The sequence below is a fragment of the Bradysia coprophila genome, unplaced genomic scaffold, assembly GCF_014529535.1.
Source record: "Bradysia coprophila strain Holo2 unplaced genomic scaffold, BU_Bcop_v1 contig_324, whole genome shotgun sequence".
In the NCBI taxonomy this organism is placed as follows: domain Eukaryota; kingdom Metazoa; phylum Arthropoda; class Insecta; order Diptera; family Sciaridae; genus Bradysia; species Bradysia coprophila.
In genome coordinates, this window is record NW_023503584.1 from 1,763,271 (window position 1) to 1,789,525 (window position 26,255).

The 26,255-nt window shown below is 35.7% G+C and overlaps 2 protein-coding genes across 2 annotated transcripts; both read right to left on the reverse strand.

Moving 5' to 3' along the window:
• Nucleotides 1-2,113: 2,113 nt before the first annotated feature.
• Nucleotides 2,114-2,842, reverse strand: LOC119079394 (cytochrome c oxidase subunit 6A, mitochondrial). The gene is made up of 2 exons (XM_037187282.1): nt 2,680-2,842; nt 2,114-2,491 (listed from the first exon to the last, which is right to left on the reverse strand). Exons 1-2 carry the CDS (start codon nt 2,780-2,782, stop codon nt 2,244-2,246), a joined length of 351 nt encoding a protein of 116 aa, XP_037043177.1. The 5' UTR covers nt 2,783-2,842; the 3' UTR covers nt 2,114-2,243.
• Nucleotides 2,843-4,665: 1,823 nt separating this feature from the next.
• LOC119079367 (putative mediator of RNA polymerase II transcription subunit 12) lies at nt 4,666-19,836 on the reverse strand. Its single transcript, XM_037187236.1, has 3 exons — nt 19,076-19,836; nt 18,718-18,815; nt 4,666-7,443 (listed from the first exon to the last, which is right to left on the reverse strand). Exons 2-3 carry the CDS (start codon nt 18,800-18,802, stop codon nt 4,817-4,819), a joined length of 2,712 nt encoding a protein of 903 aa, XP_037043131.1. The 5' UTR covers nt 18,803-18,815; nt 19,076-19,836; the 3' UTR covers nt 4,666-4,816.
• Between the last annotated feature and the right edge of the window lie 6,419 nt (nt 19,837-26,255).

The following is a 26,255-nucleotide window of genomic DNA, read 5'->3' on the forward strand; positions in this document are numbered from 1 at the left end:
TCATAAAGGGGTATCGTATCGTATATTCCCTTCAGAGAAATGGGTCGTACATTTTTAACGTTTATTTTGAGTGTTTTCGATTTTAGGCGTTTTTCTTCCTTGAATTCATAACAGTATTGTTAGAAGTTTTATTCGGTTTGATCTGGGTCCCAGGGATCTTCTCACATTTCATCCGGAAGTAAAACGAATTGTTGGTTGTATTATTTTGTCAATTTTGTATTGGGAGGTTCGACCATAAATCGAATTTTTGTTTTCAGGACAGAACTGGAATAGTAAAAATAATGGGAAACATTGGCAAATTACCGGATGAATAAGTGTCTCAAATTTAGGAAAACAAAAGCTGAAAAATGAAATACAAATTTCAGTGTTTGGTAGAAAGGATCTTGAGCATGACGATGATCGAAATGCGTTTTGAAAGAATCTTAATTAGACAAAAATTAAGAAACTACTTGCAGATCAGGTTAGATGCATGCGCTACGGCAACGCACTTCAAGGATGAGTGGTACATACTCTAAATAAAGTACTGGAACGGGATAGTGTATCAAACAAATGTTAGCGGTGTAAAAAAAATTATAAGAAATTTCCATAAAAAATAGTACTACATTTGGCAGCTGTCACTCGAAGCACTTTTGCTTGAAGTGCGTTGGCTGCGGTGATGGTTGAATTTTCTTGATTCACAATTTTTCTTCATTTTATTTAATGTTAGAAATGGTAAGTTAAGAATCAGTTGTAATTCGGAAGCTGTGAATCTTCATTTAAATCATATGTCATTTGTCCGAAGTTGATTTCGCTATGTAACACGGGTTTTGTGCGGCGCTCCAACGGTCTTCAATACCTTTCGTTTGTACTAATTATTTATTCATGTCTACTTTCGCTATTGTATACTATACCTATCGTTGTGTAGTGTAAATCTTTGGAGTGGTTATTTTAACTCACGGCACCCTAGATACCAGCTGCACCAATAATAAATGTACGCACAAAACTGTCTCGTTCTCCTTTTATTTTATTTTTTGTGAAGTGGCTGTAGCGAGAATTACAGACTTCATGTGTAACGTATGCGTGTTTCGTACTCAGGGCGCCATGACCTATTCAACGTACTATTCGAGGTATTTTTTTCTCAGCCATGGAGAGATGGATTAAAATTTAATTTGTAAGCGGCAGTGAAGTTGTGACCATTACTTACTTACCCTACTTAGTTTCAACTGAAGCCAAAAAATGATTTTATATTTCACGCATTAGTTTTGTTTGGCGTATTTAAGCTATTACAGACAGCAAGCCCGAGTAAAAAAAAAGTTCCCACAAATGTCTAAATCTGTCGAAATCAGATATCTAAAATCTCATTGAGTTTTGAAAGTCAATAGATTTTGAGACTTGAGATATCTGATTTCGACAGATTTAGACTTTGAGATATATCACTTCAAAAAATTTTTCACTGGGGAGCGTATGACCCGTGTTATTATCGGGTCTATTACTTCCATCGATCAAAGAATTTTTAATCTGTTGACTTCAAATCTTGTACTTCAATTTTTTAACATTTATTTTACTATATAAGGCAACTTATTACCGAGAGCTTGTCATTATCCTTGTCGTCGTTATCGATAACAGATGAATAGCCGTGTGACAGGTTAACCAACTTTCGCTGGGGAGGCAGTAATCAGGGCAGATAGTGAGGTACAATTTTTTGCTGTTGCTGTTGGTAATACCTTACTTTCCTTACACTATTTTCCCATAAGATGGGTAGCTTAAAATCTATGGGCTACACAATGAAACATTTCTTATAAGGGACCATCCATAAAGCCCGTCATCTTTGAAGAGTTCAGGGAGAGTACGATGAAAATAGGGCAACCGTATGTGAGAGAAGAGTGTCTAGAAATGTAGAAAAAGTGAGGACAGGATTTTTTCAGTACCCAAGATTGATGAGCCCTCGAGAATCTTAAATTCTCGCCACTTGTACTCATCGCGAATTCCAGTCCAACGAGGTCTTTATCTGCTTTAAGTGTTAAAAGGACAGTAAACTGCTACCACTGGAAATTACTACTCGGTAAACTAATCAAGAACTACGCTTAAGCGGCAAATCAAGCCATAACCAACTTCCATGTAAAACTAAGAAAAATGTTTGTGTTGAACTTACACCATTTATTTCTTCTTCAAATTTAGTTATTTTCTTTCTACAACGAACTCACGTCCGCAGACGTTAATTGCGAACTCAATAATTGTTTTTCTGATCGAACCAATTTTATCATCTAATGATGAGCATCGGTTTCATAACCGTCTGGCAAAGCATTAACGTGTGGGTTATGGAATAACGATTTGTTGCCATCGCCCCATGGGAAACGCTTTGTGCGAACTCGCAAGTAATCGTACTTAACGAATTCCTGACGTGGCTTATGGTGATCTTCCTGATGACCCAAATATGCGTTCAACATGCACAAGCCACAGGCTGGGAAAGCAACGAAGAATGTCAGACGTTTCCACAATTTATAGCCACCAGCTGAAACAATCGAAAAATCTTTTTGATTGATTTGTCAGATAAAAATGAAAATGTCGAAGCAGTAAGCTCTGACAGTGTACTTTGGATGGGATTCGAAATCCTAGACATCCTTGTGCTGACCCATTGCGTACATTACATAACTTGGGTTTGACATTTTTCGACACTGAATTATCGCAAAATTGTCTTACCTTCGTGGGAACCGGATACAGCTGAAGGTCCCTTAACGGCATTTCTAGCCGCAGCAGATAGGCTCAAATATCTACGAGCACAGAAATTCATTATCGATGCCATTTTCACAAAAAAATCCTTCTTCCGAAATCAATTTTTATAATTTGACAGGCCTCACTCCAGATCGACTTTATGAATGACGTTTTAATTTTCATGCGACTACAGCGCCATCAATCGACCAATTCTATGAACTGAATTGCGGTTTACATTGACCGGCATATTTTTGAAAATTCGTGTGATCAGAATTCACATGAATGAATGAATGAATGGATATTTATTAAGAAATTGGTTCATTTTTAAAATTTGAATAGACCTGGATCTGGCTTGGCTACGTAATTCTTTATGCAAAAGGCCCCATAGCATGAAAAACTCATTACGCAACAAGTAAAAGTACTTTCGGTCTTTGTCCTTGTTACGTAAATGCATATGAAATATCTGTTTCAACTCTTGGTTTTTTTGAGACAAGTAGTTTTTGTTACCTTAACTTAACGATAAAATACGCTTTTTTGCGTCATTTTCTTTCAAAAAGGTAGGGAGGGTTAGAATTTCGTGCCCATACGTTTTTTTGAAATTTTCGTAATTTTGGAAATGTTCTGGACAAATGAGTATTCTTTCTAGAAAAATACGAAATAGATGCTTACTTTTCAAGTTTTCGAAAGATCGTGTTAAAAACTAGAGAAAGTGATTCCAATATGAACTAAAACTGATGCAATGGAAGAAATGGTAGAAGGAAAAATTGAAAAATTCAGAAACCCTAGAGAGCAGGTTGATTACAAGATAAACTTAAAGCCTTTTTGAGAAAAGCACTTAGTCCAAAAGCATTTCAAGAAGCTTCACACTCATTTGATAGACTGTTATAAAAATACTATACTTGGTCATGGTCAACTTTGCAAAGCTTTATGCCTAAGCACAGAAAGAGCAATTTTGCGTTGCTGAGGTGAGATCGACAATGATGCTGTGCTTTCCATTGTAAGAGCATCTTTATTGCTTTGTTTCTCTATCTTCTAACGCTGAAAATAACAAAATAAATTCCAGTTGTTTGAGAGGCATCGGTGGTTAACACATTCGTGGTTGTTATTGTGGTCCTAAATTTTTGAAAAAGGATTCTGGTGGAAAGACATCATCAATAGTAAACTAAAATCCAATGTTTAAAAATCGCCCTAATGTATGCTTTTCAGCAAATCATCGATGAGTCATAAATGTAATTTTGCACGCCAGATATGAAGCGACACACTCATAGAATTTCTCATTTTTCTATTTTGCTTTATCCTTTTTCCAAATCTGCGCATCTTTGCAAAAACGGATAGAAGAATCTGCATAATTCTAATCTGACATTGTATGCGGTTGTCGCGTATATTAGATAATCACAAACTCGAAGAATTCTTTTGTTTTTTTTAGCACTTGAAGATAGAGCAATAAAGCAACCAATAAAGATGCTCCAATCCGATTTGTAGCATACATTAAATAGTGGGAAGCCGTGTCGTTCTCATCAAAGCAAAATTGCTCTTTCGTGTGTTTTCGCGGCCTCAGCGATAAACTTTAAAACGCGATTCGGATTGTGAACGGAAGCTTTTAAAAGCCAAATACCAGGGCCGAATTAAGACCTAGAGCGCCACTGGGTTATTTCGTTTCCAACGCTACGCTTAATCGCTTAAATTTCCAGCGTTTAATCCGGCTCTGCCAAATACTAAATTGTTTTCACTGACGACAGTGGTTAATGTGATCGTAAACCATTTTCGCTCTTTTTTAGATGTTCCTAATTTTCACAAAGATTTTCAATTTTTCCATAACTCTCTAACACCGACACAACACAAGAATTATGTCAAATAGAGTTCTAAAGAGATGCGATGACTTTTCCTATTTTTTTTATAATTTTAGGGAAACTGTAAAGTCGGTCGAATGTGAGGAGCCAGGCCAAGCCAGCTACAAATAAAACGACGAATCTAAAAATATTTTAAAGAAATTGTTTTTCATTTTTATTTTCGACTTATTAATTTTTAGGATTTTCTTAAATTTATTTACATTTTAACAAAATAAATTAAATTAAAAGTTCTCAACCTAAACGACAAGGAAACTTTTAACAGAAACTATCAAAATTCACGATTCAGTCGGCTTAGTAGGTAAGTTGGGATTTTTAGGAATTGCTTTCACTGGTCCAATCGATAAAAGACTGTCAGCGCCCAGAGCGGCTAAATTACACACAGCCTGATTGGCTGCACCCTGTACCGAAACGATAGGTAAACCAAAAACACCGTCAACCGATCGATTCAAATGGCTCAGCGGAATGTAATTGTAGATGCCCAGTGAAGCGAGCTTCGTTCTGGTCTGTTCATTTCGTAAGTCAACAACCGGCAATCCTAATTCACTCGCCGTGGTCTTAAACACCCGGTGCACCTTCTTCTGATGCATGATCAGGCCTTCGGCTGACGAAAATTTAGCCGGACATAGCCGACAGCGATTGATGCGTAACTGTGGTGTTTTGTGTCCACGTTGCATGTGACGATTGAGACTGTCCTGGCTGGCAAACACTTCATTGCAGTCTTTAATCTGACATGTCATGGTTTTTGCTGCGGTAGTCGAAGGTTCCACATCGTCGTCATTTGAGAGATCGATTGTCGTAGTCGGCTTCTTTTTCTGAATTATGCTGACGCTACTATTTAGTTGGATTTTTTGCACTGCTTCCTCTGCTGTTACATTTGGTGCAGTACTGGCACCAACGTCAGACGGTGATTTCTCTCTCTGATCGGCAGGTTTGGACGAAGTTACAGTGATTCCTCTGTGAGCTAAAATGTTTGCCACCTCTTTGGGATTTTTGTTTGGCTGTTCCTTGCCTTTAACACTGAGTGTGATCTCGGACAATTGGAACGGTTCGTTTGGTTTTTCTGTTGAATTAGTTGCATTGGAGTTTGTGCCTTCTGATGCATTCGCCCCTCCCTGTACGCTATGAATAACCGGTAGACCATCTGACCGTGGTTGCATGGAAATCACTTCACAATCATCACCGTCTTCAACTTTTACTTTCTTTGCTGGTGGACCCATCAGTCTTGGCCTTAAATGTGATGCAAGTTGTGATTGGGTTATTGGCGTTCTAATCATCATTCCATTCGGAGCTCGTCTCATCGTGTACAATGGTTGTCGAGCTGCCAATTGATTCGGTGGTTGTGGCGGTCCCGGTCGCATTTGTCGCATCATATTCATGTTCATATTAATTGGTGGCCGCATCATGCCTTGTGTATTGAATTGTTGCTGAGGATGGCCACCCATTTGCTGTTGCTGTTGTGGCATTAAATGCGGTGACACTCGTTGAAGTGGTGACACTCTTTGCTGTGGCGAACTCCTTTGCAATGGTGAAATTCTTGAATTCGGCGGAAACGCATTCGAATTCATGATGGTGTTGTTATTCATTCCATTGGCACCAGGCATCGGATTATACATGTCAGGACTCATGCCCATAAATGGTGCCATGTTCAATGGTTGTCCTTGTGGCATTGCTTGGCCGTTAGGTCTGTACAATGGAGGAGGCGTTCGACGTTGTGGAGCCATTGGCCGCATGGGAAATCGAACTCCATACCTTGCAACCTGATCTTGTTGCTGCATGTGACCTCCTTGTTGTGGTTGTTGATGATGAGAAAATTGATTTTGATTTGGTTGATGTAATTGCGGTTGTCCATAAACAGCGAGTTGTGTTTGGGCTCTCGGGCGTAGGAACGGTCGTTGTATACCGTTATTAGGCATGGATGATTGCTGCTGCTGCTGCTGCTGTTGCTGGAACAGATTTTGAAAATCATGGCCAGTGATTCTTTTGTGCTCGTACAGCATGACAGCATCGGGAAAGTTTGAATGGCAAACCGGGCACATGTGTGCTAAACGGTCAATCGATATGTATTCGTTTGTTGGTGTCCATTCATTTTCTTGTGGCATCTGTGGAGTCTCCAAAAGTTGTTTCAGTAGCTGAGCCGCTGCTTCTTTATTCACTTCTTCGTTGAATTGGTCTAAGCCGTCCAATGTGGGACACTCAAAGTGTACTTTATCTTGATCAGTCATATAGCTCGTATTTGAACTGGAATTATCACTAAAGGTCATTTCAGATAGCGCAACCATAGCGTCTAATGGCGATGTGTTCGTCGACGGCGATCGATTCGGACTGAGTTTGATTTCTTTTGCTGTGAGTATTCGAATTCCTTTGCCGCGATTCGCTTCGTCCAGTGCATTCGGTATAACTTCAAAGTTTTGAGCGCCCGACAATACTTTCAATTTGATTTTCAAACCGGTATTCTCCTCACCGGCTTCCGACGATTGTCGCTTCAGAAAGTCTTGATAATATCTATTGCTTGGACTGAGTCGTTCCAACTGTACACTCGGCTGGGTAACATGTGTCAACAAATGTCTGTGCAATTCCGATGTTTTGCGGAAACGTTGATTGCATGCAACACAAAATCGTTTTCGAATTTTGTTGGCTCTGCTCGACGAACTGCTTTCCGATGACGACGAATAGCAGCTGCTCCAAATCGGTGATGTTGATGGCAACGAAATTCTCAGCTTCTCAACAGTTCGATCATCAAATGGTTCGATGTCTGGCGTTATGTGATTGTCGGTTGTTGTTTCTGTATCCGTTGCATGCGTATCATATCGTATTTCGTCCACTTTCGATGAATCGGTAACGTCGTCTTCGTAGAACTGTTTCGGTGAATTGGGGAACAGATCGCCTGTTAACTCGTTGATATCTGAAAATAAAAAATTTCGATTTAGTGAACGGAATCGAAAATTGAAGAAAACAGATGCTGTAATGAGATTTAATGAAATGCTAGTCGTTTAATAGAAAGTCCGGGATAGACACGGTATAAGTTTTGAAAGGAAATTACATGAACGATATGTGACGCTTCTTTTACACAGGATGTGTTGCTAAATATCTAAACATCCTGCCCATAAAAACCTCAATTTTCTTTGATTAAAAAAAAAGAAATTCGAAAGCGAAATCCCTTTGAATAGTTTGTGTAGCAGGATTGAGTGAACACTAAATCAGTCCAGAGAAAAATCAAACGTTTACATGTTTGATGCATCAAAGTAAGTAAAAAGCATCGCTCATCGCACAACATCCCTTTTTTAATGAAAATATTTTATGTGTAGAGATATAGACATCTCTGTACATGTTCCTGTCAATTATGTGTTCTCCCTGTCTGTACACGATGCAACAAAGTATTTATTGAAGTGTCCTCGCAACATAAAATAGGATGAACCGTAAACATTACACTATCTAAAATTGCAAAAGAATTCGAATTGGTTCAGCCGGGACAACACAAACATTTTGTCGGCGTGGGGTAATTTGGCACACGGTGCTAAAACAACGCATTTTTCAACTACGTAAAAGGTGAACTCGCACACGATTTTTCGATACCGAAATTTTGTAAAATAAGTCATTAAGTCGATGACAATACTAAAAAGCAATCAACTTGCGTGTGTGAGTTCACCTTTTACGTAGTTTAAAAGTGGGTTCTTTTGGCACCGTGTGCTAGATTCACCGATACCCATTTACTGCCTGTCCCATGCAAAAGTTAAACATTACACGGCAATATGCCGCTGCGAAAATGATCGATTACTTGATTACAAAACCGGTTGAGTCCAATTTCATTTTTCTTATAATTCACCAACGCTATTTTTTCTCTCGATGGTAAAACCAAACCGTTTTTGATAAAACACTCTTCACTTGTGGTTAATTTTCCGTGGATTTGTAAGTATTAATCCACTTTACCATGAAGCAGGCAATAAACCAGAATACATTGGATGCTGCTGGCATGATTCATTAATTCGGAAACAGTTTTGTGATACTCGTAAACTCACTCGATTATAATTAAGCAACTTGCTTCGGTAAGTGTTTTCCGACAATAGCAGTGAAACTCTACACTTGTCGAAAATGCAGTTATCGAAGCTTGTTGCTCAAAAATACACTTGGGAGTTTGCTTTCAAATCAAATGTCACTGCTAACAGATATAGAAAAATCGTTGAAAAGTCAGGTTTTACTTAGAGGTGAGTGGGCTGCCCATAAAAGTGGGCTGCCCACGCCCATGGGCATGCCCACGGGACATGGGCATTGGCACTTTACAATTTCGTGGGCATAGGGCGCAGCATGGGCACTTTTCAAAAATGTGTGATCCCACAAATTTAAGTCTCAAGTGCAGTCTAGACTTTCCGTACGATGTAATATTCATTCAAGGAATCTTAAAACATTTTTAGCGAAAATTTCCTATGTGGGCCTTGGGCATGGGCTGGGCATGCTTTTAAAGATTCTTGGGCATGGGCTGCGCCGTGGGCATGCTTTTTTTAAATTATTGGGCTTTGGGCAGGGCGGGCATAAAAATTAGGTATGCCCACTCACCTCTAGTTTTACTGTGAATTTTGTTGTACCGAGGCGAAGCCCGAGGTGAAAAAACACATACATATATGACTATTCAAAGTTTTATTTACATTTCTTGAGAGGTTTTTACAAGGTGATGATGCCGAAATTACAGAAAAAGTGAAAAAGTTAAAGATTTCATGTGAAATCTTGTTACCCGAGACAAACTCAGGGTCAAAAATCTTTGCTTTTCTGCCTAGCCTAGTGCTATAATGTACAGATTAAAAGTGTCGAAAGAAAGTCGTTTTTCGATTTAAACAACGATTTACGGCTATTCATTTTCTATATAAATTAAGGCCGTTGCTAATTGCCCGCGCGGGCGAATAGCATCTTATAGACTAATCGCCCGCGCGGGCGAATAGCATCTTATAGACTAGTATTTTATAGACTATTCGCCCGCAAATGATTATTTTTACGCGATTAACATTTATATACTGTTAGTGAAAATGCTAAGCAGGTGCGAAAATAGTGTTTTTTTTGGGCCAATTGTTCCTCCTGTTACATTTTGTAAAGTGAATTACCTCACACTTTCAGTTTATTGCATTACAATTTCTAAAAGACATCCTTTTCTTCGTAAGTTATATAGTACAAAAAGGAGTACGAGTTTCTTCGTCCAATTTTATAAAAGACGGCATAAGCTCCATGTGTCACATTATGCAATCGGGACCATAACCTACATGTGTAACATTTGGTAAAAGGAAGCATTTGCTCCTTGTATCACATTTTGTAAAGGGATGCTTCCTTGCATTACACTATTTAAAAGCTACTTGCATCATATTTATTAGAAGGCAGCATAAGCTCCATGCATAACATTTTGTAAAAGGAAGCATTAGCTCCTTTAAGGAGCCTCCTTATTTCACATTTTGTAAAAGGAAGCATCCTTGCATCACACTATTTAAAAGCTACTTGCATCATATTCTTTAGAAGGGAGCATAAGCTCCATATGTAACATTTTGTAAAAGAAAGCATCCGTGTATCACACTATTCAAAAGCTACTTGCATCCCTTTCTTTAGAAGGCAGCATAAGCTTCATGTGTAACATTTTGTAAAAGGAAGCATTAGCTCCTTATATTACATTTTGTAAAAGGAAGCATCCTTGCATCACACTATTTAAAAGCTACTTGCATCACATTCTTTAGAAAGTAGCATACGCTTCATATGTAGCATTTTGTTAAAGGAAGCATCACACTGTTTAAAAGCTAATTGTATCACTTTCTTTAGAAGGGGGCATGCGTAAAAGAAGTATAAGCTCCACGTCCACTTTTTGTAAAAGAGATCGTAAGCACTTGTATCATATTTTGTAAGACAAAGACAATCAAATTGTTTTTTTTTTATTACGAAAACAATCATCACCGATAATTTTCTTAAGGCTATTTTTTAGCGAATTTGATTCTACGTCTCATTCGTTAAAAAAGCCGTTAAACATGCGTTAGGAAAATAACTATTCAAAAATGAAAAAAAAGATTTGCGGGCGAATAGTCTATAAGATGCTATTCGCCCGCGCGGGCGAATAGTCTATAAGATGCTATTCGCACGCGCGGGCGAATAGTCTATAATATGCTATTCGCCCGCGCGGGCGAATAGTCACTTCGATAAATTAAACTGTCACTCACCCACAATTGAGTAATTTATTTTCGTTACATCACAGGCAATGTTTGTCCCTCAGATTACATTCTGCAGCAAACTATTTACTTTTCAATTTCACAATCTAATTACCACGAAAAATCTGGTGTTACTGGAGAAGTTCGACTTTGAGTAAACTGTTGAGTCAGATAATGATTTAACGTATAAACGTAGGTCAAGGTTCTATTATTTTTCAACGATAACATACACACTTGTCGTCAAGTCGAATAAATGTCTAATGCCTATAATCATGTCTTCAATAAATAATTCGTTAGAAGGACGTACGGTAAGCGGTCAATTGAAATCGAGAAATTGCCTTGAAACATTGATTTCAGTAAATGCAAACGTGTTCTGTCTATGGCGCGGTCAAACAGGGTCGTTCCACAGTAGAGACAACATTTTTTTTTCTCGATGTTTTCAATGTTAATTCCCCTTACGTCTATGTATCGTATCTTATAAGTGAAAAGCGACCTGAATAACAGATGCACTCAGTGTTCATTTACTGTAACTTTTCAATAAACCATTAGTGATAGATGGTTGACTCTGCTTTGAAAATTAAAAAAAAAATGTTCAGGACCCCCTCATCCGAATGTGGAAATAAATCAGTTGAAAAATGCACCTGCCGAATCGTTTGGTAGTATTGGTAACTCTGGTCATTCGTTAAATTTGCTACCTGAGTATCTTATCTTAAATATCTTAAATAGGAGCGAACCATTGTTTACTCAGAACTCGGTGTAAAGATTAATTTTTTTCTCGGTTGAAAAACATTTACTCAGCTTTGAGTGAAATTCCCCTGAATTTTTATGTAACAAATGATTTATTGATTATATGATGAGATAATTGACCTCGCCGTCGACTCCATCCATATCACTCCTTAACAACCATTTTACGAAAAACATTTTTTATCTTCGAATTTCTGTCGAAATGCTTCATTAAGTTGACTTCAAATTTAATGTGAGTGAATGTTCAACTGATAAGAAAGACGATAACAAACAACCAAAACCGTCGTCGATATGAACGATTCCGTGCACATCACCGAATGCAAACACTATATATATTCGGTCAAATTGTTATATAATCTAGCCTTAGCACTTCGACGCCACCGTTAATCTAATATGGTCCTTTTCAAAAGCAACTTTCATGTTTTTTTCGAACTCTGTTATCAGATAACGTGCAATCAAGATAACAGAGAATTATCAACCGATAATTTATGGTGACTGGAAAAGCGATAAAAATAATTAATTTTTATCGATATTGACTCCTGAGTATATTGTAATTGAATTTTGCAGCAACAGAGCTAGTAGATTTAGAACTGAGATTACACAATAGTACGAAAATTTCGAAACAATTTGAAGAAAAAACGATTGGAGGTCACACAATTTTTGAATGTTTATTTATTGAGAGCATGGTTTTTTGTGACCCGAAACGTTTTGTGAAACTTCGTTGTAGGATTTTGCCAATACTTTTTTTTTTGAATTAAAATGGAAAAATATGCAAAATGCAGAGATATTTGTAAACATACCAACTCATTGCGGTACCTGTTTTGTTTTGGCTTTTCATCTAATTTAAATATATAATTCGTAAGAAAGAAATACTAAGAGGATTAAGGAAAGCAACAGGGAACATAATGTCAACTTTAACCAACACTAAATCTTCTTGTGGTTTAACACTGACAAATCGATATAAAGTTTAGGAAAAGGGACTTATTATTCTGCAGACGGTCATTCCATCTGTTATCGACAATCATGACACTGATAAGCGATAAAATGTGAATAAGAACACCTCAAATAGGAAAATGTTAAAAGAAATGAAGTAAAAGATTTTCCATCAATCTATTTTAAATGATTCAATCAAAAGAAGTAAAAGATTCGATAACAATACTGGTAATATGCTCGCTGTCTGTGAAAGGTTAACAGGTTCTTACAACAAAGACTTTTCTAATTGATCCTAACATACACACCAATCCAACTAATCAATTGTTCATGGTCGTAGGTGTCTACAATACAAAAATATTTTCGTTCATTACACGCCCAACACCATTATTTTCGAAATAAATATTTGTTGATCTCCCCACGTGAGTTTTTAGTTCCATTTAACCTTTAGTGTAAGTAAATAACACAACTGTTATTTTATTAAGTCAGTGTCGAACGTTGACGACATAAAATCCTTTCACAAAACGAATACAAAATTTGAAGTGCAACGAAAAATGTTTGGCTTCATATACGGATACAAGAACGAGTTAGATGAAATTTTTGTCGAAAATAAATTTATGGACCGCAGGACTACATTACCATATCATCAATCAATCGATGTTTAATAATATAACTGAATCAAACTTGGTACCAATACCGAAAGCTTCGTTCTAGTTTCTCTGCCTGTGATTTGTATTCAAACACGCCTCAAACTAATACTTAAAGCTTAAAAAAAATTCTTTCGTTTGTTCTTTGATTTTAAATTCATGTCGCAGTAGTTGTTAATGATTGGTATAAATACTTAATGCACTAGACCAGAGTGAAGGGTTGTCGCGACGTTTTATTCAGCAAAGTATTGTAATATCCAGACGATCACATACATTGTTGAATAAATTAGTAGGTTTCTGATTTGCAGACAGTTTGATTTAATGTTTTCAGCTAAGTAAATTAGTAGTTTCGTTTTACAGACTTATAATATGTGAATTCTGTGCACCATAAACACACGTATCACACGAGTATGGGCCCTGTGAAGTAAACGGATGTGGGTGACAGACTTAGTCATCAATCAAATTTGTTAATAGGTTCAGCCATTACATTCCATTTTCTGAGCACGTATAACATTATTCTGATTTAAAAGTCGAAGATGACTCGTCACGTAAATATTGCATGACTGTACCGCTTCGCTTGAAAACATTTAATCATCCGTAGACAATTGCTGGAAATATTTCTGATTTCGAGAGAGTTGTGCTTTTTTCGTTTGAAATTAAAAAGCTTTGGTCGATTGCCTCAAAAATGCATCCAACGAGAGAATACAGAAAACGGTAGATTGATGACACCGCAATGTCGTAATGTAGATTGTCGAATGTAAAATAGACATGCGAGACATAAATGGTGAATGGAGAAATAGAGATAGTAAAGTTACATAACTGATTCTGTGAACGGTTCTGTTCGGAAAACTTACAGAAAGGGTGTGTTTGTGAATTACATAATGCCTCAGGCAGAATGGGACGATTCCACAAGAAATGTCTTTGTATGTTGATGCGATCTTATACCGTCTATTTGGTTAGGGCGAAACAAAGAAAAATTGACAATGTGTACAGACAGACATAATCATGAAAATAATGTAACCGTTACTTTTTACGCCCTGAGCGATTCGTATTGAGAGGCGCTGTGTATCTCCCACTCTTACCACCCCATAGAGAATTTGTGTTTTCTCAACACTCTGTTGAGAATTTCGGTTAACTATAACAATCGAAAAAATTCAACCAACCGCTAACGGAGTGCTAAATGGATTAAAAAATTACTTAGAACAGGAGAAGACGACGAGCGATAAGGAAAATCGTTTTTTAGTGATTTAGGCAGTTAGAAGCAGTGAAATTTCAGCATAAATTTCCCTCAGCTGTTTTTCAGCTGATCCGCACAAATAATCAAAACTGCTCATAGGTCTTTATACGGTTTTATCACTACCACACGTGTGTGTAGCAGCTTCAATCGTATAGATAAGTAAAAATAGTTTTCATGGGATATGTGGATCAGCTGAAAAACAGCTGATGCAAATATATGCTGAAATGTCACAGCCTCCGACTGTCTTTTATTTACGAAAGCTCACATTTACACATTTACGACCTCGTCTGTCAGAATTTTTTATATGTTCGCTCAGTGAGTCGTATTTATTCAATTTTCACGCGTATAATTGTCAGACTCAGCAACTGTTTGGATGAATTTGGTATGCGTCGCTCTCAATGTTTGAACAGATTGAACACATAACGCTGAACAACTGTGAAGTGTTCAATTGAAACAAACTTGACTAAAATGGTTTACACAGACATTACATTCTTTTTGCGTAAAATTTCTATTCAACGCTGCAGATGGTGACAGTTTAAACAGCGGATTTTTTTTTTTGTTTCTAACTTTACGTTTCTTCGTTCAATTTATCGGAATGGAAAAAATCAACATTCCGCAAATTTTCGATAATCGATTCGGAAACGACATTAACTGCCAGACTCAAATTCATCTTGTTTGTAATACTCGAATGGAGAACTCGAGAGAAAACTTTATTTTCAAGTTTTTGGAAACTTTCTGCAAGTATATTCCATACTAGATCGATAAAATATAATGCAAAAAGCGACAGAGCACAGCATGCGCCAATACGAACATCTCTGGGGGGAATTCAAAAAAGATGTTGTCTTTATTCAACAAAATTGAGGTCGAAAGAAAGTCGAAACTGATAAATGTGAGTGGAGCACCACGAACGAAAAATCATTCCAACGATATACTCTGCTAGTCATGAAAATAAACGAGTATGTACTGCGAACGGTAGAGAAAAAAAAAAGTTGAAAAAAGAGAACACCCATATCAGCACGAAACCGATGTAGAAAGAAGGAAGGAAAAAAATATCAACTTGGCTGGCATCCGGCATTTCATCCTAGCATGATATTGATTATTCTGAAAGCGACGAGGGTGTGTATGGGACACCGACCGTGCCAAAATCGATTTGTGCACAGCATTATGTATAAGGTCTATGGGGGTTGCAAAATTATGCGAAGGTAAAATCAAAGAGAAAGATCTCTTGATAATAAATTTTACCGAATTGATGGCATTTAGGGAAAATGATTTTTCATCTGAGTAAAATGAGGAAAATTTTCATCAGGATGTATCGAGTTTGAATATGGTGTTCAGCGTCGTTGCGGCTTTTCATTCCAGTCAATCACTGCTATGAATCTGTTATCGACAATGACGACAAAAATAATGACAAGCTCTGGGTAATATGGTCATTTATATAGTAAAGTGTATGCTAAAGAAATTGAAGTACAAGATTTGAAGTCAACAGATTAAAAATACTTTGATCGATGGAAGTAATCGATCCAATAATAATCCTGGTCATATGCTTGCCGTCTGTAAAAGATTTGCTTTGTGGAGAATTTACATTTCGAATGAATGTTCCGTTGCAATTCAGGAATGTTCCGTTGCAATTCAGGAATGTTCCGTTGCAATTCAGGAATGTTCCGTTGCAATTCAGGAATGCCGTCCAGAATGAGCAAGATAAATAGATAAAGAATATCAAAGTGAAAGGAGTTACCAGGAGGGACGAAAGTGTGCAAGTTGCAAATTAAACAACAGTGACACACTCCCGAAAATAGAATACAATACCTAACTAATTGAAACTTGAATAAAATTCGATGTAGTGACTACAGTGATCAGTGGAAACAGATGTCTTAGGTCCATTTAGGCACTTCTTATGAAATTTCGTCGCATCACGTCCAAGTCTGTGTACTGCTATGGAGATCACACGAGAGATAATGTGGCGGATACAAAGAATTCACTTCTCGTACTGATCGGCGCGAAGAATTTTTTTATATGTAAAAGTCGTCAGAAGTGGTGTGTTTTCGCGTATCTAACAAAATAGAGCGTTGTGTAACCTTTCCAGCAGTATACAACATTGATCACTCTTTATTCTCCATTGTAGTTCGACAAAGTAGGGATTCTTAGCTGAAGGAATAATGTCTAAGTCTAAGCAAGTGCAATAGGTGGCATGTAGACAAACTTCTGAGCAGGTAAAATACCAACTCCAAAGAGTTGTTCGTTGACCCTCGAAGAAATTGTCCTTGAACGCAACTGCCTTTAGAGGCAGATATTTTAAGTGAAATGAACTGACATTATGTCAGTTCGGACATTTGTCTCAAAGATTCAAAAGAGACGTTCATAGTGGTCTGGTCTATGAATCTCTGCGCTCTTAGGTAAAAATTCCGAGAAAAAATTCCGAGAAATAAATCCACTTTTCAAGATTCACAGTAATATTGCGTGTCAAACATTCTGTTAACTTCGTCGCGCATGAGTGTGCTTGATATATATTATTTCTCCAGTTCATATCTGGTTTCATTTCTACGAAATTTTTGGTTCTCTTCTATACGAACAAAGATTAACATAAAGATTCGAACAGAAAACTCTTGGCCATTGTTTGAAGAACTTCAACTTATTTTCGGATTAAAGAGCTGCTAGCTGAAAGATCCACTTTAATAAAGTTACACAAAGAGTATGTGCGGTATGGATATCATGTACATAGCCATTATGGTATGTGGTGTGTGGTATGCGATGAATGGAGTTCAATAAAATGATTGACGGTATAATAATAGCTTTCCAACCATGACAAAAAGGACGAGATTTTTTGTTTGAATAACATGTTTGTGAGCCATTGTTGATAGTAATAATTTAGTGGAATTTCGTAATTCTACTGAGCCTTTATATTTATTTACAGATCGAATGATGTGCGTATGACGTATGGTTCAGAGATTTGGCACATTTAGAATGAAGTAGAAGTGATCTGCTAGCAGTAGATAAAGTACAAATTACCTCCAAGTATAAGTACGGCTCGGAACAAGTCAAGTTTGCCTGAACCTGACCTGGATTTACCTGAAACCTGTTATGACCCAAACCTAATTCTAAAAATTTTGAACTGACTTAATTGACCTGAAACCTGAATATAGTTATCAGGTTAGACCTGACCTGAAACATGACAGGTGTACTTGGAAATTTGTATGACCTGTCATGTCATCTGACTATTGTGAACTGAAATATTCATACATTTTGGAGTCTGTTGAGCTTGCAGCAATTTTCCGCCGCAGGTAAATTTTCAAAAATTTTGAAAAGAGGTTAAGTCGTGACGTTATTTTTGCCCCTTTTCTCTAGTGGCAACATCTACGTATTTTCTCTAGTGTTTCATAGCTGAAGATGGATCAACATAGAACTAACGGCATGCCCCATATTTTGGGACATTGGTAGCCGGTTCTCATGTCGAAATATTTGGAATGCAAGTATCGTATGTAGTAGCTTACTCAAGCAATTGGTTTCCTCTGAAGCCCTACATAAAATTATAAATTTTATCTGATCAGTTTTTTGACCCGACTCGTCACTTAACTTGTCACAGACGGCAAGCATATTAACAGTTTTACTATCTGATCTATTACTTCATTTGATCGAAGATTTTCAAAAATTGATTTCACAAATCTTTTACTTCACTTGTTTTGAACATGTTTTTGCTATATTACGTCTCATTAGTCAAAGCTTGTCGATAACATTATGACAGTCGTCTGCCACAGGTTAATAATGTTTAACTTGTCACATATACGGCTATTCATCTGTTGTCGATAACGCCAACAAAAGTAATGAGTAAAATTCATGTTAAAAAAATTGAAGGACAAGATTTGAAACCAGTTTCATCAAAGGAAGTAATAGACCAGATAATAATACATATGACCAGATTGCAGTCCGTAACAGGTTAAGTAAATTTTGTATTTGACTTCACTGCAATATAGCAATAGAAAAAGTAACGGATTAACAAGAGAGGTTGTTGTACCTTTGCTGAATGAGTAAACAGTGAAATGAAATATGGCAAATGAATGTTTCCAGATTTTGGTTTTCACTTCAGAACGATGTAAAATTCTGTTGAGATCAGCTAATCTGACTCGTGACTCATACGCGCATGCACCTGTAAACACCTACAAAATTCGAGGTAGTTGCAGAGTGTACATTAATGTAATAACAACTGTGTTTACTATCGAATAGAGAGAACTGTTTCAGCCCCGGGACAATTTGTTGTGGTTTTATCACAGGTATAAAATCAATTTTTGTTTTTCCCTCCAGCACGGTGCGAAATTCGGTTTAGTTTAGTTAAATTTGCTGCTATATATAGTAACAAATGGTTACACTATTCATGTTTAGTGACTCTATAGGCATTTCTGTCATACCAGTTGCATGCAATAAACTATGTTTAAGAATCAACAATGATACCGTACCTTCAATGGGTGTAACATCAAATCCAAAAGAAGAAGGAGAAGTAGACACTAAAGAGCCTATATTTGATTCGTCTGTAGCTGTCATGTCTCTATGCAATCTGTAAAACCGAGCAAAAATAATAATCAAAACAAAAAACTTTTTTTTTGTTTTCAATTTAAAGTTGTAAACAAAAACAATTCCACGTGATTGTCATATTTGTATGGATCCAATCAACAAGTTATCGAATTATAAAAATATGATTATCCAACATGCATTATAATTGATAATAAATAATAAACCGACCGACAAAAGCTGTATGGTAAATACACACAAGTTTGATGTTATTAAAATGCGTATATATGTAAACAAACAACCCACCTTCATTATATTACTCGAACAACCACGTTCGCATATAAAGCGATTTTGATCCTCGCACTCGAATTCGAATATTATTATTATACCGGCACAATATTATTTATCAACAAAATAAAGTTTAATTATGCAAACACGACAATTATTGTAAACATTATCTGCTGCACAAGTACAAATATAGTCCCACTACTTGCTGTTCGTCTCTTTCAAAACTCCACTTGATCATTAATTGCGCATTCATAAATTACAGACTAACGAATGAATAGAAAAAAAACTGTCTTATTTCTCAGCTGCAAACTGTCTTTTTCGAATATCATTCCATTCGATGCTGTCTATATACGAGCACGAAATTCGTTTCACACTGTACGTAACAAGAATGTATGGGAAAATGAAATTCAGAAATGGTTTCAGTCATGGTCGGAGTACATGCTTTCAACAAAGTTCTTAGAAAGCAGAAGAAAAAAAAAACCGTACTCAAGCAGCGCTCTCAATTCCCTGTGTTAGACCAAACGAGCGTGTCAGATACAGAACCAGTTAACATGAATATCCCCACCACCGTCGACCATTTCGACTTTCCATTTATCACTCGGTATATAGCCCCTTGTATACACACAAAACTGCACTGTTCAAATTTTGTTGCCAAGTGTGTATGTGTATATGTTCAAATGTTCCGTAACTTCGTGTGTATATCACATAAAATTTTCTGAACCGTGTAGAATGAAATGCTCTGGCGTGGCGTGGTGTACATAATAGAGAAACTCAAACAATACTGAGCTTGATTTTGCCAACGAAACTATCCCAAGCGTTCACATCAGGCATACGAACCAAAAAAAAAAAACCGTCACACTGGCTCGGAGTGGTGGAGGGGATTTTGTGAACCTTTTTGGCTCAGTTCTTCTTGGCACGAATTATTTGGAAATTGTGGAATGGAAAATTTTACGGTTTTATCGTTGAAATGTTTTTGTAGAGATACGTATAATATACCCATGCGGTTACATATATTGTGTGATGCCGCCGAGCGTCGACCGTTCATGTTTTTTTTTCTCTGTTATATTTTTAGTATAGGGCAACGAAGGGGACATAAATAAATAAATAATGCGGCACAACGAAAAATTCCAAGGCTACAAAACTGATATACGTAAAATGATTTTTGAATTGAAAATGATTATTTTTTTCGTCGTTTGAACTTATTTATTGAATACACAAACCGGTTGTGAGTCAAAGAGACATTTCAAGGACGAATTTTTTTTTTTAATTGAATAATTGACCGAACGCGAGTAAAGTTTATTTTTGTCATTATTAAATTAGATTAACTCATTAATTAGTCATACGTATTGTATTAATGAAACCATTTCTTGGATATATATTCGTTTAATAATAAAAAAAAATAATTTAAAAAAATTATTAAACATCCATACTACTCATTTTGTAATTAGTCGCAAAATGTACCGAGTTGCAATATCGCTATCGTACTTCAAGTGAAGATAATAATAAAACGATAAAAACGTCTGTTAGTTTCGAAATGTGTACTGTTGTGCGCAGCTAATCCCCACTCTATGTTTTTTCGACCTTCTCTTTACACCTGAAGGTTATACATTACGAACAATGCACGTAATACGAAAGGTGTTTGCTTATTGCGTAATTCGTTGGGATGTTTTTATTTAATTTTTTTTTGTTTTTCAGCCAGTTAAATGTTCGAATATACTGCAACATTGTCGCATGTAGGCGTCGTGAATTTTTTTAAATTTATTTTTTAACTGATCCTGTCACATATGGCAAGCATATTGACAGTTTTACTATCTGATGTATTACGTCAAAGATTGATTTCGGAAATCTTTTACTTCATTTGTTTTGAACATACTTTTTGCTACATAAGACGTTAGTCAGAGCTTGTCCATTATTATTGTTGTCGTTGTTGATAACAGATGACAGTCGTCTGTTAATATGTTACTTTTGAAGATTTTGAAAGGTAATCGATGAAAATCTAAAGAAAGAAAAACGTTAAAGTTAAGTTCTGTAATTTTTTCGTCCTGCCGATCTTTTTGCAAAGCTTACAACGGTTCACCAATTCTTGACCTATTTTATGGGAATTAATTTTTAAAATACTTTTAAATTTTACAGGCGTCGTGGCTTATCGTGGCTTTATTTACTCCTAAGATCACTTATCTAAATATATGTAACTTTAATAATTTTCTCAGTTGTTTTTGATGTCCACAAGCCAACCAACTAACTTCGTATCAAATTTTTACAAAAAAAAAAATTAGGAATTTTCGGGAGGTTAAGGAATTTTTAGGTTATTTAAGAATTTAAATGAATAGTTTCATTAATTTCTTTTAAAATAGGCCCTAAATTGAATAATGATTAGTAACAAATATTTCAAACGTGAATCAGGGAAATTTCTGAGCGGAATTTTTGCCGAATATTTTTTCGAAATTCTCAACTGAAATACTGCAATTTCCCTAACATCAAACTGAAGTATCCAATAAAGATCGATAAAACTATAAAAACATTCATTAATAAAAAAAGATCCTTGATTACATGGGTGAGCGCCAGATTTTTCGATTGTGTTTCTTTTCCTTATTTGATTTTTGATATCCCTTCCACAATAGTCAGAAATCGTCATTTTAATTGCTGCACTAGTTAAGTGGTCAACTAATTAGCAATATTAAAATTCAATTCGTTAACAATTAATTGTTAATACGATTGTAAGTCTCAATGCACATCAAGCATGAGCTGTGTCCACTGAATAGAATACAGAAACTGGAAAGTCTGTCATACAAATTTTGGGACTGTTAAGAAAATGAGTAAATTCAAGCAGTACACCTAAATGGTAGCATGAAATCAATTTTCATGCCTTGGGCATAAATTTCAGAATTATTCTCGTAATTTATGCACTCAACATGAAAAGTTGAATATGTATAAGGTAAATGATGGAGAGTTGACCTAGTGGAAAAGTGATATTAAGTTGTCCGTGTAAATTTGTATGAAGAAAAAATGATCGGTCAACTTACCAGGGCCTATTTTACGGAAACATGTTTCTCAAGTTTTTGAAAGTTTCCAAAATGTTTCTTAAAGTTTCTTAAAGTTTCTTAAAGTTCCTTAAGGAAACTTTTCTAGAAACTTTAAGAAACTTTGAGAAACTTTAAGAAACTTTTCAGAAACATTTTGGAAACTTTCAAAAACTTGAGAAACATGTTTCCGTAAAATAGGCCCTGCAACTTACCATCCAATAAACCGCGAGTTGTCTTATGACGTTTGACGTTTGTATATATAGGACAATTCACGATTTATTGAATTTATATGAAATCGGACAACTCACGGTTCACGTAGGTTAACTCTGAATTTTTATAAATTAATTAACTTTGTTAAACGAAATCTTCAATAATTAATAAAATTTATGTTAATTAAGTAAACAAAAGATAAATCTTTAAAATAAAAGTGGTTCCATGTAACATAGTTCCAAAATCGATGAGAAATTCAAGTTCAAAGTTTGGTCTTGTCAATTTAGGTCAACTCTCCATCATTTACCTTACTTTAGTTGAGCACTACAACCTTTATTAGTTTTGACTTCCTCCAAAACTTTTCTGCAATCAGACCTAGTGCATTCAGATCCGACTCAACTACACCCTTCCATTTGTCTTTAGGAGTGTCAGAGATACATGTTACTCACTCGTTGCCGTTAATGCTGGCTGTACTTTATTCTCTCAAAATAGGCAAGTATGAATGCAATATTATGGGAAATACTTGAATACCACTTGAGTGGAAATGTAAAAAAAAATCTTTTCACAAATTTTATAAATCCGCAATATGTTTTTAAATTACGTATCGTCAGGTGGAAGATTCAAATTTTAGGCTATATCGACATTTCGATTATAAAATTGCGTGAACAAATGAATGACTACTCAGCTTTCGGGTAGCTTAAATAGAAGACTCGTATTTTTTAGAATTCAAAAGAATGGTTTAGCGTTTGTGTTTAGATTTTGATTTACCTGATTTACCGGTGGTTAATCAGTCATTAACCATTGATTAGCCAGGTCAAACATCGTAAGTCAGTTAAAAATCGTGATAAGGCAATGAGATATACGTATATAGATCAGTGACACGATCTATCTCCTCTGCCCTAATTTGGAAGAAAAACAAGATACGTCGAAAAAAAAATATTTTTTTATGTTATAAAAAACAATCTCCCGCTAAATCAGCCACAAATAATCCGAAAAAACAATCTACGAAATTAATTTGGAGAAAAAACAATCTCGGTCGAAATCGTCAAAATGATGCAAATCCAATATTTGTCATGTATTATTTTGGTCATCCAATGCGGAATGCGGGTTCGGTTCGTTTTGTATGAATGCAGGCTATTCATCCTACCCGTTTAGAGTAGCACATAATTCAGAATTCACTTGCGACAGGTCTCCTAAATTCGATTATGTAACAACACAGTGGAGCGATGTAAAAAAATTGATTCAAAAGTTTTTGTGTGACATGGCGCCAGAAAATTGCAGATTGTTTTTTTATGAATTTTTGCTCAAAATTTTATAAAAAAAACAATCTCCTACAAAATCGGCCAGAAATAATTTTTGAAAAAAACTATAGTTTCTCTTCCAAATTAGAGCAGTCCTACAGTGAGTAAATCTCTAAAATGTTTGATTTCAGTATATTTAGCTAATCCTTCTGTCACATCTTTTGACAGCTTTTTACGTTTTAGTACGTTTTCTCTCCCAACAGCAAAAACCCTATCCCAGCAAAAAAAGAAACTATATTGAATGCCGCAAATGCATTTAAAAACGAACATTCGGTGAAATACTTTTTTATCACACCAAATGTTTATCATTTTATACAAATATATTCATCTTTATAATAACATCGGTGAAAAAAAAAAACTAATTTTGTCATGCAAAAATATAGATAAAAATTGACAAAATTGCCGACCACAAAAATATGTCGTCGATTCTCATGCATTTTTTATGCATAGCAAAAGAAGACAGGATCAAGCAACGTAATATTTTGTCTCACATAAAAGTTCAACTTTCTTGTAAGACAAATATTACGTTGCTTGTTCCTGTCTTCTTTTGCTATGCATAAAAAATGCATATAAATCGACAACATATTTTTGAGGTTGATAAATTTGTCAATTTTACTTTTGTTTTCGAGGTCTCAAAATTGTTTCTTCCCCCGAAGTAATCCATGAATCGTCTGTATTCAATTCTGTTTGCATTCAATGCAACTTTTTCTAAATGCAAAAAGAATACATGACAAAATTAGGTTTTTTTTTCACCGATGTTATTATAAAGATGAACATATTTGTATAAAATGATAAACATTTGGTGTGATAAAAAAGTTATTTCACCAAATGTTCGTTTTTAAATGCATTTGCGGCATTCGATATAGTTTCTTTTTTTTTTGCTGGGATTGGGTTTTTGCTACTGGGAGAGAAAACGTACTAAAACGTTATAAGCTGTCAAAAGATGTGACAGAAGGATTAGCTAAATATACTGAAATCAAACATTTTAGAGATTTACTCACTGTATTTTCAATTTTTCATATTTATTTTCTCACAAATTTTCTGAACGAAACTTAGAGCCAATTATTTTTTAGGCCTGAAGAAAGAAGATTGATTATATTGAGTGTTTTTCAGGGCGTAAAATAGAAATTGTTATTTTTTTTACAAAATTTACATATTTATAAATAGAAAACTTCTTCCAATGGTTTATTTGGGGAAATGGTGCCCATGATACAAGTGGCGTTGTGTCTCTGTATTTCCATCGTCATTCTCTGAATTAGAAAGAATTTTGAGCTTTTGTCCCCAGCCAAGTCTTGTAATTTATGGCCGATTTTATGTACGAAATTTAATGCTTCTTCACTCCATGGACCCATAGTTTCAACAGCGAAGGCTAATAAAGTTTTACTTACAAACATTTAGTTTTAGTCTGCGTAAAAATTAAAGTTTGCAATTTTGAATACAACAATAAAAAAAAAAATTGAAAATTGTTCATTTTTACAGAATTTATTTTTATTATTGTCACGGAATATTCAGTTGAGGTATAAAGTAAACAATTTCACGTTGCGTGCTTTTTTACTTGAAGTAAATCGAAATCTAAAGCTTTTAAACACGAACTTGGGTTATTTTTTGATTAAACAATAATATGCCAGAGATGGTTCAAACACTTTTGAGGACAATATTTGAGTTCCATTTCGCAGAAATAGTAGAGTCAAATTTACAGTAAAATTTACTTTATAGATATATCGCAGCCGAAATTTTGCGAGCGTGAAATATCTTATAACCTGTCGATAAATGAGGCAAGGTTGAAATGTAATTCTAATGCAACCTAACTCATTAAGTGAAGACTAAATTTGCAACATAAAATTTGTGTGACACTTTCAAAGATCGTCTAGCAACTGCAACATAAATGAATGTCGTTTCGTGTATCTGCAACCAAATATGACTCTCTGATGTTCACATGATTCTTTGCTTGGTAATACCATTTGAACTAAGAAAGTAAGTCAAGGTAACTCGAGTGTAGTGATTTTGTTGACCAAACAGCCACACTAGTTCGGCTATCTCATGACAAAACACTGACAAAAAAAGAGTTGCCAGTAGCAGGTAACTTTGTCTCCAGGTAATCTAGAATAGCTGCCACAGATGTAGCACCTCATACAAAAAATGCAGCTGTAGCAGATTACCCGTAGACAAAGTTACCTGCTACAGGTAAGAATTTCAACACTTTTTTGTCAGTGAAAGGCACATACTTTAAAATAAAATGAAATTTAATTGTGTTTTTATCGAATGCGCCTGTTTGTCACGATATAGAGCTATTTATGATTTTTTGCGTTCATGCTCTCCAAAAGAAACACTTTCCTAGAGCTACGTATTAAATGTTATGCACAAATGTTTATTTTGACGAGAGTTGGTGATAGCAGAAGGCGCGGATCATAATCCACCTCGTCAAAATAAACATTTGGACATAGGTGCATGATATCATTTTTTTGTGTGTCGATGCAAAGATGAACCCAAACTCCCTCTCCGAGCTGATACACAATGTTAGTCTTAACACACAGAGACATATAAAGAATTATTTTATGTCAGTGGTTGTGAAAGTTGATTTTCCTTTATTCGGGTGAAATACAATTATTGAACGTAAAGCTTGTGCAGAATCAGCAACAGCTGAACATCTCCAGCTGGTCGACA